The sequence below is a fragment of the Osmerus mordax genome, chromosome 5, assembly GCF_038355195.1.
Source record: "Osmerus mordax isolate fOsmMor3 chromosome 5, fOsmMor3.pri, whole genome shotgun sequence".
Taxonomy (NCBI): domain Eukaryota; kingdom Metazoa; phylum Chordata; class Actinopteri; order Osmeriformes; family Osmeridae; genus Osmerus; species Osmerus mordax.
In genome coordinates, this window is record NC_090054.1 from 20,207,203 (window position 1) to 20,221,044 (window position 13,842).

General features: G+C 44.3%; 1 protein-coding gene across 1 annotated transcript; it reads left to right on the plus strand.

The window, feature by feature from the left end:
* Positions 1 to 895: 895 nt before the first annotated feature.
* slc1a4 (solute carrier family 1 member 4) lies at positions 896 to 13,404 on the plus strand. The gene is made up of 8 exons (XM_067235752.1): positions 896 to 1,462; positions 3,862 to 3,904; positions 5,946 to 6,011; positions 7,693 to 7,859; positions 8,014 to 8,247; positions 9,452 to 9,646; positions 10,213 to 10,347; positions 11,095 to 13,404. Exons 1-8 carry the CDS (start codon positions 951 to 953, stop codon positions 11,333 to 11,335), a joined length of 1,593 nt encoding a protein of 530 aa, XP_067091853.1. The 5' UTR covers positions 896 to 950; the 3' UTR covers positions 11,336 to 13,404.
* Positions 13,405 to 13,842: the final 438 nt, after the last annotated feature.

The following is a 13,842-nucleotide window of genomic DNA, read 5'->3' on the forward strand; positions in this document are numbered from 1 at the left end:
GTCTAGGTTGAAGCAACTGTACAGTTACATAATTAAGTTTTAATAGCGCCCTCTAGCGAAATAGTGTTTCAAATGAAATGAAATCAAAAAACCAAAACGGTATAGACCTTTTTACACGCAAGCATGTCACAGAGGGCTTCACATACGCCCATATAACTGCCCCTCAACCAACCTAAACCTTCAAGGAAGACAAGGAAAATGGTATTTGCCGACAACTTGCCCGTAGCTATAATTCCTCTCGTTCCTTCTTTCTATGAAAATCACAGTAGGCTATGTCTCCTAAACTATTCTAGGCCAACAAACATGTTTAAATGTGGCCTATGGCGACGGGGTGCATGGGGGGTAAGTCTGTTTCTTCAGCAGCTGCGATGTTATTTTGAGAAGTATTTCAGTGACGTCTCCACAAGTTTATAAAGCAGACAATTATGAGAGTGCCGCTCGAGAGCTATAAGATCACTTTGTATCACAAAGTGGCGGGCAAGACTAGAGCTAGGCCTACAGCTCTGTAGCCAAATATATTTCAAAATAGCATAAGTGACTGACTTGAGATTAATATTAGCTCATCTCTACACGGCAGTTATGTATAGCCTAAATGCGACACCAATCATCAAAACGCAATGTTCTCATTGGCCTATATGGCCTATATCAGACACTATTATCCCCTATATGCACCAGGCTGTTGCAGATCTTAGCAATGTCTCCCGCTGTTGCATCATTTGGTGTTAATATTTAGTATTGGGGAAAGTGCGCATGCCCAGCTATTTTTTTCTCCAGATTCTCTTTCTCCATTGGTGGAGAAACACGTTGCCTTTGACAGCACGGACAATCCTTGCAGCAGCATTTGGCGTTGCCTAGACTTTTGAGCGTGTGCGCACCCACGCTGTTCTAGAGAGCGGACAATTCACCGGACCGTTACTCATATTTCTAGACTACAATAATTTACCACCGACATGGAGAAGAGCGAAATTAACGGGCACGCAATGGCCAACTCGGTCTCCACCGACAGAATCTTGGAGAAGAGAGAAAAGAAAAGCTTTAAAGACAAGTTGTTGATGTTTTTGAATAGAAATTTGTTAGTGATAATGACGGTGTCCGGGGTACTGGTTGGCGTAGGTCTTGGAATGATGGTCAGAAATATGAATCTAACCCGGGCGCAAATGACTTATTTCGCCTTTCCCGGAGAGATGCTTCTAAGGATGCTGAAAATGATCATTCTGCCCCTGGTTGTATGCAGTCTCATTTCAGGCGCCGCCAGTTTGGACACTCGCTCCTTAGGGAAGCTAGGGGGAATTGCGGTTTCCTACTTCTTAGTTACCACCCTGATTGCTTCGGGAATCGGTGTTTCTCTGGCGTTCATAATCAAACCCGGAGTCGGTGCCGGAGCTCTGAACACCAACAACCTGGGTTTGGAAAGTGTCAGTAACAACAAAGAAACGGCAGATTCCTTTCTTGATCTTGCAAGGTAAATTACAATTATTCTTCACATTATTTCACATTCGTTTAGATTTTGTGGGGGTAAAATAACGTTTCACGAAATTAAGCATGGTCAGGAGACAGAGAGATGCATGTCCCACTCCTTTCCTCAGGCGTAAACCGGTTATAGGTTAGGTTACACACACGAGCGCCTCGACGCATGCCCAGTCCACTATAATTCCCTGGCATTCAGTCAGCCAACAAAAGGTGCCGTCTATCCACTTAATGCAGGAGTGTGCAAATGGCGGGAACGTATACTGTCTCCTTGGCCATATTAAATCGTAAACCGTTTATTCAACACAATCCCAAATATGCCTTATTTGAAATCTTGAACCAACATTTTTAATGTAATCTTTTTAGGTTAGCTAATATCCTTTGCAGTGTTTCAGCAGGACAAGGAACGACTGATACGAAAAGGCCCACTAAAACCAACAAGAATGCAGATTCCTCCTGCTGTCGTCGCCCTGAAATTGTGACAACCTTTCCCATCTAACATCAGAAGTAAAGGTTCTCAGTCTGTCATTGAGCAGTAGCTATCTCCTCGCCGGAGAGACAGCTACAGCTGTTTACACAGTCATAATGTTAGAAAGAGAACTTCTACAAACGGTAGCCAACGGTAAACCATCCTCCTTGATTTATACGCACAGATGGTGCACTTCTGTGTAGTCAACTCAGGCGCACAAGAGCAAACATTTCTTATTAGCCAGACTTCATCGCCCCAGACACACTTTGACTGGTTCTGATCAAGCCCACCGCCCTCAACAGAACGTCGCTCTTAGCTCATTCTAACTCTACTTTCTTACCACCTACCAAACCAATTTTCAGTCACAGTAGGCTACATAACAATCCTTTCTTTATAGTAGGCTATGTGAAGTTAAATAAATGCAATAGTTTCGAAGTGAAACGTGTCACTTTCCGCTCCCTCATCTAGCGATAAATGAAACGGACAAGTGTCTCATCCGGCTTTCTTTAAATGGATAATTTAGTTACATTATGCTACGCTCTTAAAAATTAAAGGTGCTGTGAAGCAAATTCCATGATTTGCTTCTCAGTACATTATATAGTAGGCTACGTGTGGAATGAGTTGCCGAACGCATGTGCAAAGCTCTAAAACTTTGTCGCACTGAAATGTGGAGTTAGACCGTTGAACAGTTTCTCACCCGTTTTCAGCTCAGGTTTTGTTTAGACGGGGCAATCCCCCAACCTATCTATGTTACAGCCACCTATCTACGTCAGATCACAGACGATATAACATGCATTCTGTTACTCAGCTGGTACCATGCAAAGACAAAGTAATAAACACATAAAAGACTTGGAGACTGCAGGTAGGTTGGTTCTGATATCTGCAATTGATTTAGCTAGTTGTTGCTGTTGTTTTTAAATTCAATAAATTCGAGGGGGCGGAGCTTCAGCTCCTTCAGGCAACACCCCCCCCCCCCCAATATCAAGAACAGAAGACTGCTGATTTTCTCATGATTTCAAAGCCTAATTTACGTGTTTGTGGGTTTTTTAAATTCGAATTTGGATGGGTAGTTAACAACACATTCTTCTGTGGTGTGATTAAATTAAAACTCAGTTTCAGTTCTGCTTTACAGCCACTTTAAAATCAGCTCTCAGTGAAGCGAGGTAAGCCAGAGGAGGCCTTGTGAAAACGATGTCAGTTGGCCTGTGGCCGGCTCCTTTTGCTCACGCTAATCCGGATTCTGTCCCGTGTCATGTGAGGTGGGGGTTGAGGACAGCATGGAGAAGTAAAAAAAAAAGTTTGAGGAGTGTGTGCGCGGGGCCGGGTTGGGAGACAGACCAGGCCCAAAGGAACGGTTCAGTCTTGAGTTTCCTAACAATATCAAAGCTGATAGCAGAGAGCGTTCTCATACACACAGTATGTGTTGGTTTAGTGTGACCAGGGCATCACAGGCCTCACTTCTGTTAATAATGTAGCCTACGTAGAAGAGGGTTACATTTACATTTAGTCATTTAGCAGACGCTCTTATCCAGAGCGACTTACAGTAAGTACAGGGACATTCCCCCCAAGGCAAGTAGGGTGAAGTGCCTTGCCCAAGGACACAACTTCATTTCGCACATCCGGGAATCGAACCGGCAACCTTTTGATTACTAGCCCGATTCCCTAACCGCTCAGCCACCTGACTCCAGAGTTATGGAGGGCTGGTCGGCTGAATTTCCCACCAGTTCACTCCAGTTTTAAACTCCTCAATGTGTGTAATCTAAGAAAAAGAAGAAATGGACATAAACGACGAACTGTCTGTGTGTTTTGCATGTTTATGTCGACGTCTTTAGTCTCTCTCTAATCTTTCTGCGATCTGAGTGTCGTTTCACCGGGGCGTTGTATTGATGTATGATGTTGGCTATTTTTCTAATTTTCCCATTCAGGAATTTGTTTCCAGCTAACCTGGTGGCAGCGGCCTTCCGCTCCGTAAGTCTTTTCTCTCTTTTTTCATCCTCTCTATCTTTTTGAATGGCTGTATTCTTAGATTGTTTAGTTCTTAGAAATAGTTAAACTTTTGTACTTTCTACTTAATTTAAGATTCGTATATGTTTAGTGTTTTGCACCTCCTTGCCACAGTAAATTCCGTGTTTGTATAACATACATGGCGAATAAACCGAATTCTGATTCTGATTCTGATTCACGACACCTCTTAACTTCCCTTCATATATCTGAACTACTGCTGACTTGTTCAGTTCATCACTTTAGAGACTCAATCACACGCGCGCACACACACACCTCCTCATTTATAACCAGTATTAGTCCAAGCCTTAGCGTTCAGAGCATCGTGACATTGCTAATGAAGAGGCTTGCTGGATAAAGAACCCACCCGTCCTTTCATTCATTAGAACTCCTCTGTGCCTCCCCTGCCGAACCGTTTCCATGGAGAAGCCATTCCACTCCGACCGGCATAGCAACCGTCGTTGCCTCTCTTCTCTTTGACGCAATCTAGCGGCCGACTGGGCCGGCAGATTTAGGCACTGGAATAGGACACACACGTACACACAGGCCAACACAGGCCAACCCAGTTAGTAACGACCACCACACAGGCTAAAGTGGAGAGTGTCTTATCTCAGAGTACACAAGTAGGACTCCCACTGCAGGAGGGGCACCGTGTACAGCGGGGAAGTTTCTCCCACATCCGCCTTTCAGCCAGCGCTCTGAGGGGCCGTTAACTGGCCACGGTTCAAACTGGGATTAAAGAGAGAAAGGAGAGGAGCAACGAGGCTTACACAAGCTGAGGTTCCTCACCTAGGCCTCTCGGGGGCTGTTCTGTGTCACCTGTCTGAAGATTTTAGTAAAGATCAAATCGATCCTGGCCTCTTTCGGTCTCGATCCCTCTCTTTCTTTCCATCCCAGGGGCCTTGTCTAAAGGGTGTAAGAGGTGAAGTGTTCCGCAGTAGCCTACTAGCCTAGAAATGGTTGAACTTCTGAAAGTCTCAGGAGTAGGGTCTGTCTTAAGGACAGGGCCAACAGTTTCTAAGCTATCTTCCCAGCTATCTGGTCCTAGCTTAGTAGCCTTTTGTCTGGCCCAAAGTCTGCCTTGTAAACCTGTCATCTCAGTTGATGGTAATAGTCTTTTTGACAGATGTGTGAAGGTAGGGGTTCCTAAGATCTAAGGCAAATAAGTTAGTTTGCCCTTTGGAAGAAATGGGAAAGAATTCCTTCAATAGTCCAGTTGTTGCTGGATTGTAAGAACTGTGCTTGCTCACCACACTTCCTTGTGCTTGAGGAAATAAATCTAAGATTTGTTGGATATATATATACGTATCAGGGACGATCAGGAGTTATCATTTGTGCAGATGTATGTGTGTATGTGTGTATGTGTGTATGTGTTTATGTGTGTATGTTTGTATGTGTGTTTGTTGGTGTGTGAGGAAGAAAGTACGTGTGTGTGTGTGTGTGTGATCACAAATAATAAAAAGAGAGAAAGAGAGCAGGAGGAAAAAGGGGCGAGCGAGGAGAGCGTGTTGAGAGAAAGAGAGAGCGAGAGTGCAGGGGAACATCATTGTGTGTGTGAGAGAGTGTGTATGAGAGTGTGTGTGAGAGAGAAGAGAGAGAGAGAGAGAGAGAGAGAGAGAGAGAGAGAGAGAGAGAGAGAGAGAGAGAGAGAGAGAGAGAGAGAGAGAGAGAGAGAAAGAGAGAGAGAGAGAGAGAGAGAGTGCAGGGGAACTAAGATGGCTTCCCTTCCATGAAGCCTCCTGCTCTTCCAGTTGACTCAATAAAACCAGACGTCTAGTTTCCTGGAACAGCCAGGAAGAGAAATACACACATACTTTACCAACACACATTTGCATTTGATGTTTTCTAAAAAGAGATGAGACCATATGTAGTGCAGACATGGGAACAATCATAAATCGTTGATCGACAAATCCACTTCCTGTTTCTCCTCTAACTTTATATAGCTCTCAAGATGTCATACTTCATGCCGAGTATGTTAGATAACAAACTGTTTTGTGTCCCTGTGCAGTATGCAACCGATTACAAGATGGTTGCTGTGGGAAATGACACTAATGGAACCATTCTCTACCAAAAGGTAAAGTATTCTGCATGCAAGTGATTAACTTATATAAGTTAATAATAATAGCAAGTAATGGAGTAATAGTAATAGTACTTGATGTATAAATGGTTTGATGTTGGGTTGTTGTTATTCTACATTTTATATTTTTACAACTTAAAACGGTAGAGTAAAACTGATTTAACACGCAAAAAAGAGTATATGGTCTGTCAGTACTAGACTTGATGCAAGTAATCACTATGCAGGACATATTTTAAGATCTGTGCCTGTCATTCTGTTTAAGATCCACTTGTTGAACGTCAAACATGGCTCCAATACAACAACACCAGTTGGGCTTTCTGGCATTGTTCTGCTTGGGTGATCACCAGGACTGAGTAGACCTCTATATAAAGAGAGACAGTGAGAGGAAGAAATAGAAAGGGAGAGAGGGAGAGAGGGAGCAAGAGAGGGAGAGATAAAGGGAGAGAGAGAGTAAACAAGTCTATCACTCCACAGTACAAACACAGAGAATGGACACAGTAGAGCAAAATAACAAAAACACACCCACGGTTCGCTTTCTGAATTTGCTCATTCAGCTCTTGGTGTTGCCGGCTGAGAGGTCAGAATGCCCGACTAATAGGAAAGCTGTGTTTGTATAAAAGTTTGAATGCTGGTATGGTGCAAGGAAGAACGGTCAAAGGCAGTGTCAGTGCCAATCACAGAGCGTCTGGTTTGGCATGTCAGAGTGTCCGTGAGACACACACAAACACACACAAGAACACACAAACACACACAAACACACACAAGAACAGAACGATTGTTTGCCTGAGTGTGACGTTGGTTCCAAGAACCCTAACTCTGTCAATCCACCACGCTAAAAACAAGAGCTTGGTGGGATAGCTCCAAGCTTCATCACATTTCCATCAAGATGTTGATCCGTGAACGCCGAGGGCATGGTTGAAAGTTCAAAAGGTGACACACACAGTAAGGGAGGCTGCTGGTTAGACGCTGCCCAGAACCGCCAGGGCGGAGGAGGGATTCAAGCTGGGACGAGTCCAGTTCTCTCCGGTCCTCAACGGCCTCCTCCATCTCTCGCAGCGTAGCGGCCAAACCACACAGCTGGCGACAGAGCCGGCTTCCGCTCCTCTCCCCCAGCTCTGTTAGGGGTCGTCTAGGCGGACACAATCTGACATGGGCTAGACACCCTGACTGTGGCTGTGCATCACTGGGTTTCAATGCTGCCGAACTGGAATGTCACCGATGCGGTCTGGAGAAATGTGATGATTCGTGGCTGTCTGATTTACATTTACATTTACATTTAGTCATTTAGCAGACGCTTTTTTCCAGAGCGACTTACAGTAAGTACAGGGACATTTCCCGTGAGGCAAGTAGGGTGAAGTGTCTTGCCCAAGGACACAGCGTCAGTTGGCATGACCGGGAATCGAACTGGCAACCTTCGGATTACTAGCCCGATTCTCTCACCGCTCAGCCACCTGACTCCCTCACCTGATTTAGCTCTGTTGGTTTAAAGTCTCCACACCTGTGGACAGTGTGGTACTGAATCAAACCTTTACTCTATATTTGTTTGTTCACCAAATCATCTGAATTTGTCACCTGATCAAGAATCGCGTTCTGAAGTGTTTTTAATGTAATTCCAGCAGGTCCACAGTTTCAGTGTTTTATTTATTAACGTATTATTCTGATATTTTTGATACTGCAGGTTCCTATTGGCACAGACACAGATGGGATGAACATCCTGGGTCTGGTCCTGTTTGCCATGGTGTTTGGGGTGGCTCTCAGGAAGCTGGGAGAAGAGGGAGAGGAGCTCATTCGCTTCTTCAATGCCTTCAACGAAGCCACCATGGTGCTGGTGTCCTGGATCATGTGGTAAGTGGAGGTCTGGGAAGACTCGGATCATGTGACTCCGGTTCAGAATCAGAATCCGGTTTATTACCAAGTAGGTTTCCATATACAAGAAATCTTTTTTGGTAGGTAGTGCATGAATGCTTGTGTGTTTAAGACTTCATCTTCTGTCACACAGGTATGTTCCCTTTGGCATCATGTTCCTGGTTGGTAGCAAGATTGTGGAGATGGAAGATGTAGTTCTTCTGGTGACCAGTCTAGGGAAGTACATCTTTGCCTCCATCTTGGGTCACGTCATCCACGGGGGGATTGTTTTGCCCCTGATCTACTTTGGTTTCACCCGGCAAAACCCCTTCAGCTTCCTGTCTGGCCTCATCACGCCCTTCACTACTGCCTTCGCCACCTGCTCCAGGTACAGTCTGAGCTCACCTGCTCCAGGTAATCTTAGCTCACCTGCTCCAGGTAGTCTGAGCTCACCTGCTCCAGGTACAGTTTGAGCTCACCTGCTCCAGGTAGTCTGAGCTCACCTGCTCCAGGTACAGTTTGAGCTCACCTGCTCCAGGTACAGTCTGCGCTCACCTGCTCCAGGTAGTCTGAGCTCACCTGCTCCAGGTACAGTTTGAGCTCACCTGCTCCAGGTACAGTCTGCGCTCACCTGCTCCAGGTACAGTCTGCGCTCACCTGCTCCAGGTACAGTCTGCGCTCACCTGCTCCAGGTAGTCTGAGCTCACCTGCTCCAGGTCCAGTCTGAGCTCACCTGCTCCAGGTACAGTCTGCGCTCACCTGCTCCAGGTAGTTTCAGCTCACCTGCTCCAGGTAGTCTGAGCTCACCTGCGCCAGGTCCAGTCTGAGCTCACCTGTTCCAGGTACAGTCTGAGCTCACCTGCTCCAGGTAGTTTGAGCTCACCTGCTCCAGGTAGTCTGAGCTCACCTGCGCCAGGTCCAGTCTGAGCTCACCTGCCCCAGGTCCAGTCTGAGCTCACCTGCTCCAGGTCCAGTCTGAGCTCACCTGGCCAGGGTAGATGTCAGGACATCACAGGTGATCCCTCCCAGAAATCCATAATATCCATAGACTGCAATAAAATGTTAAGTACAATACCTTTACAGCTCCCAAGTTAGAAAGTCATTGTATCAGGACAGTGAAACTACCTTGCAGTATCGACAGTACTAATGTGGCCTGGTTTCCAGCTTTTTACATCCTTGCTGCATTGGGGGGACGTAGCCAACAAGCTTAGCCTCAAAATCTGTCTCAAAACTATGTTGCAAACTAAACCTTTGGCCGATTTCTGCCGATTTGATCTAAATTCTCGGAACCCCCACTCAATCCAGGACAGACATGTGAGCTTTGTAAGAAGTGTAGCGTTCCACATTTGTCTGCAGTGAATCAGGAAAGTGAGAGCGGTTGAATTGCAACATTTTGTATCGCATGTATGGGTGTAGATAGATACAGAAATGTTTTTTTTTATATAAATGATTATTTAATGTCGATGAGCTTAAGAAATCAGAAACATGTTCTCGCTGGTGCTGGTGGACTGTATTTATACTCGAGGAGTGAGTTTAACCGATTCACATCGGCTACACTCGCACCAACGCACAGTTTCTCTGTGTCCCACCAGCTCTGCGACGCTGCCCTCCATGATGAAGTGTGTGGAGGAGAACAATGGTGTGGACAAGCGCATCAGTCGCTTCATCCTCCCTATCGGAGCCACCGTCAACATGGACGGGGCCGCCATCTTCCAGTGTGTGGCGGCCGTCTTCATCGCCCAGCTCAACAACCACGAGCTGAACGCCGGACAGATCTTCACCATCCTGTGAGTGGGAGGGTGGAGGGGAAGAATCAGAATCAGAATTCGGTTTATTCACCATGTATGTTATACAAACACGGAATTTACTGTGGCAGGGAGTTGCAAAACACTAAACATATACAGATCTTAAATTAAGTAAAAGTACAAAAGTTTAACTATTTCTAAGAACTAAACAATCTAAGAATACAACAATTTAAATATAAAATAAAATATATATAAAAATAAGAATAGGGGATGGTTGTTCTAGGAAGGGCGGGGTGAATTATATTAGTCGGTGTTTGTTGGACATTGTTGGGGCAGTGTGAACTGGCTTTGTAGGACATGATTTAGGCTGAAGATTTACATTGACATTTACATTTAGCAGACGCTCTTATCCAGAGCGACTTACAGTAAGTACAGGGACATCCCCCCAAAGCAAGTAGGGTGAAGTGCCTTGCCCAAGGACACAACGTCAGTTGGCATGACCGGGAATCGAACTGGCAACCTTCGGATTACTAGCCCGATTCCCTAACCGCTCAGCCATCTGACTCCCTAAGATGTGGTTGAGCCTGTTGTGTCTGGTGACCCCACAGTGTGACGGCCACGGCCTCCAGTGTGGGCGCAGCAGGAATCCCAGCAGGGGGCATCATCACCATCGCCATCATCCTGGAAGCCATCGGCCTGCCCACCAATGACCTGTCTCTCATGCTCGCTGTCGACTGGATTGTGTAAGTAGCACGTCAACATAATCACTGACGACGTGCCAGATCTGGGTTTGCTTTTGGGATTGTCTGTTGGTTTGTTGTACAGGGTTAGTCCAACTCACGTGTGAATGTTTGACCCTGGTCTGGTTCGCACACACACATACATACACGCTCATAAACTCATTTCGGTCTAAACACACTCTGCGAACTATTACGTAAAGTTTATCCAAAAATATTACTAGTTACTGTAATTCAAGGCAGCATATCTACAAAAATAGATGTGTTCTGCTTGGCAACTATTTATAAAATGCAACTGATTATGTTTCATGAAACATGAAAGTATATCTGACAAACCGTTTTAGTCATTAGATATAAATTAGAATTCAAAACACATATATTCACTTAACTTTGATGTGTCCAACTTTTTGGGTCTTGTGTTTCTGTGTGAAATGCTGTGCTTTGGTGGTGTTTATCCATATGTGTGTGTATCTGTGTGTGTCTCTGTGTGTCTGTGTGTGCGTGCGTGTGTGTGTGTCTCTGTGTGTGTGTGTCTGTGTGCGTGTGTCTCTGTGTGCGTGTGTATGTGTCTGTTTCTGCGTGTGTGTGTACGTGTCTCTGTGCTTATATGTCCGTGTGTGTGTCTGTGTGTGCGTGTGTGTGTGTCTCAATGTGTATGTGTCTGTGTGTGCGTCTCTGTGTGTCTGTGTGTTTGTGTCTCTGTGTGTGTGTGTCTGCGTGTGTGTGCGTCTCCGTGTGCGTGTGTGTGTGCAGGGACCGTACCACCACCGTGGTGAACGTGGAGGGGGATGCCCTCGGCGCCGGCATCCTCCACCACATCAACCAGAAAGAGATGAAGAAGCTTCAGAGGGACCCCCAGGAGCTGTCGGACGTCCGGGTGGAGGCGCAGGCCAACGCCCAGGAAGGGGAGGAGACCTCTCCGCTCGTCACCCACTCCCCCGTGGACGTCAAGCCCGGCACGTCCACCCCAGAAGCCATCGAGTCTGTCCTGTGAACCGTCGACGTCGGAGATCGATCGCCCGTCTCTCATGGTTGTATTACTGCTGCAGAGTGAGGCCACAATGAATTTATTCTGAGAACTTTCTTTTTTACTTGAAGAGTTTGCTCGTCGTTTTATGTCTGGCAGGGAAAAAGTATCATCACTAAACTATTTTTTTATTTTATTTTTTGGTTTCCACTGTGGTTTAAGTGTTCATTTTGAGATTTTGTTCTGGAAGTGATACTTAAGGACAGTGGAGGTAAGACAAGTCCTATTTCTGGAGAATGGCTTGTTTGGGGTGATCCAATATTGCACCACATTTTCAAAGGGAATGTTCCCAAGCATAATCACACGTAAGAGATATTTAGGAGAATTATTTACAAGCTGCCCTAGAGTTCTGTTTGTCGTCTGTGGAAATTTAGCTTGGCAAGTGAAACATTAACCCTTCAGATAAATAAGTTTTCTGCTGTAGATCTGTTAACACACAGGCCTAAATGTTAAGATGGATATTGGATCTTAGGTCATGGGGTTTCTTTAAACAATAGTTGTTCCAGTTCGATTTTCCATGACTTTCCACGATACAGTATGGTAGTTGTCACACCATTTATTTAAGGGGTCAAGTGTAGATGCCGTTGCTAAGAAACCGTGTTCCTAGGATACACAACCGTTAAGTGGTCTTTCAAATAAAAATTTACAAAAAAAAACGTGGTCCAATAAAATATCCAGTTCAGAGTTCTCTGCCATTGATGTGAAGATCCTCACATAAAGCCATAATTTGGTGTTAGTGAAGGTGCCATGCCAACTATCAAGTGCCTGTGGTAGTTGAACCAGTTACAGCAACTCTGAATTTTGGCTTTATACTTTGAGGAGACACAACTCATAAACCACCTTGTATGCTTTTACCCAAAGTGACTTACAAGTGTGCACATAGATTTTGATGAGCAAAGTTTCAGTAGGAATTAAAACCGCCGAACACTTGGTCTAAGCCAACAGATAGTTGTCCGTGTTTGATTGGGAAGGAAAAGACCAAAGCTGGCCATAACTGAGCAGCCACTGCTATGCTGCTGAACAGGGTCACAGGGTCGCTGAATAGGCTCTATTAGGGAGTCTACTGACACCTAGTGGGGGGAATGAGTACTGTATTGAGTGTTGTCGCTTTCAGCCCTAAATACCAATTTTCATGGTATTTAGGGCTGGTTGAAGTCTGATTGGCTAATTTAATATTTCTGTAGATTGTTCTAAGATGTCAAATTAACCATGTGGAGTATATTTTAATGCTGTTTGACAGTAGTTGTCTACAAAATGCCTACAAGTTAAGTGAAATACATGTTTAATATATTGGAATAAGTGATGTTCTATTGGCATACTGGAGTCTGCTTGTGAAGTCTATGCTGGTAATTACATTGGTCCCTATATTATCTATAGGGTCCAACAAACTTTTATTTTATTTTATTTACAATGGTTTCTATGTGCTTCATTTTCATGGAATAGTCTGTTGGGTGTTGGAATTATGAAAAAATAAAATAAAATGGGTTTTGTACTTTAGTTAACCTAATATTATATCAACTGTGGAAACCTCAATATTTTTCCAATGTGAACTTCTGTGAGACTGTCAACGAAATATACCTGGAACCTTCATCACGGACTCCAGCAAACACTGTATCTGATCTTGAAATAGGTTTGTTAAAGAGAAAGTTATGTCTGAATATGAATTTCAAATTCTCTGCATCGGATGTGTTGCATGTAACTTTAATCGTACATTTTAGAATGTCTTTAAACCTTAAGTTTTCTGACTAGAGTACAGAATGTTACATTTCTTTGTACAATCGTGTAAACTGCAAGCTATTCAGAACTAAAGTGTTTTTGTTAATTCTTTAACATTTTGTATGATTAGTATTATTTTAAGAAAAGGCATTTTTCCATATCTAGTTGTTTTTATGAACCCAATAGTGTTACTTTCCTCTGGTATCACTTTCCTCAAATCTATTTAGCTATTTTGTGATATGGGAATATCTATTTAGCCTCCCTCCCTCCCTCCCTCCCTCTCTCTCTCTCTCTCTCTCTCTCTCTCTTAACATTAAAGATGCGTCTTTGATTCAACCAATAACTTGCTGTTTGTTTGCATATTATATTGTGAGAAAGAGCATGTCAACATATAAAATTGCTATAAATAAAACACATATCCGGATAGAACGATTATAGGCTACAGTTATAGCCTAGGTTTTTGCGTAGGCTAATCTTAACCTAAACGTCACAAATTCAACATGATACTGGTCAATTAATTCCAATAAATTACCAGTATCACTTGCGGTGGCCAATTAGGTATCTACCTTTCTATACTCATGTTAAGAAGGTGAACTCTGATTGGCGGTGGTGAGAAGATACCGCCTCTTTCGAAACCTGTAATTTTTGTTCTTACTTTGCCAGCAGCATTCAGCAGTACTTCAAATATCAAAATAAGAGTCCCTTGTCTTTGCGTGCTTAACCAAAGCAAGCGTACGAGTGGAGGCCAGGCTTTGAGG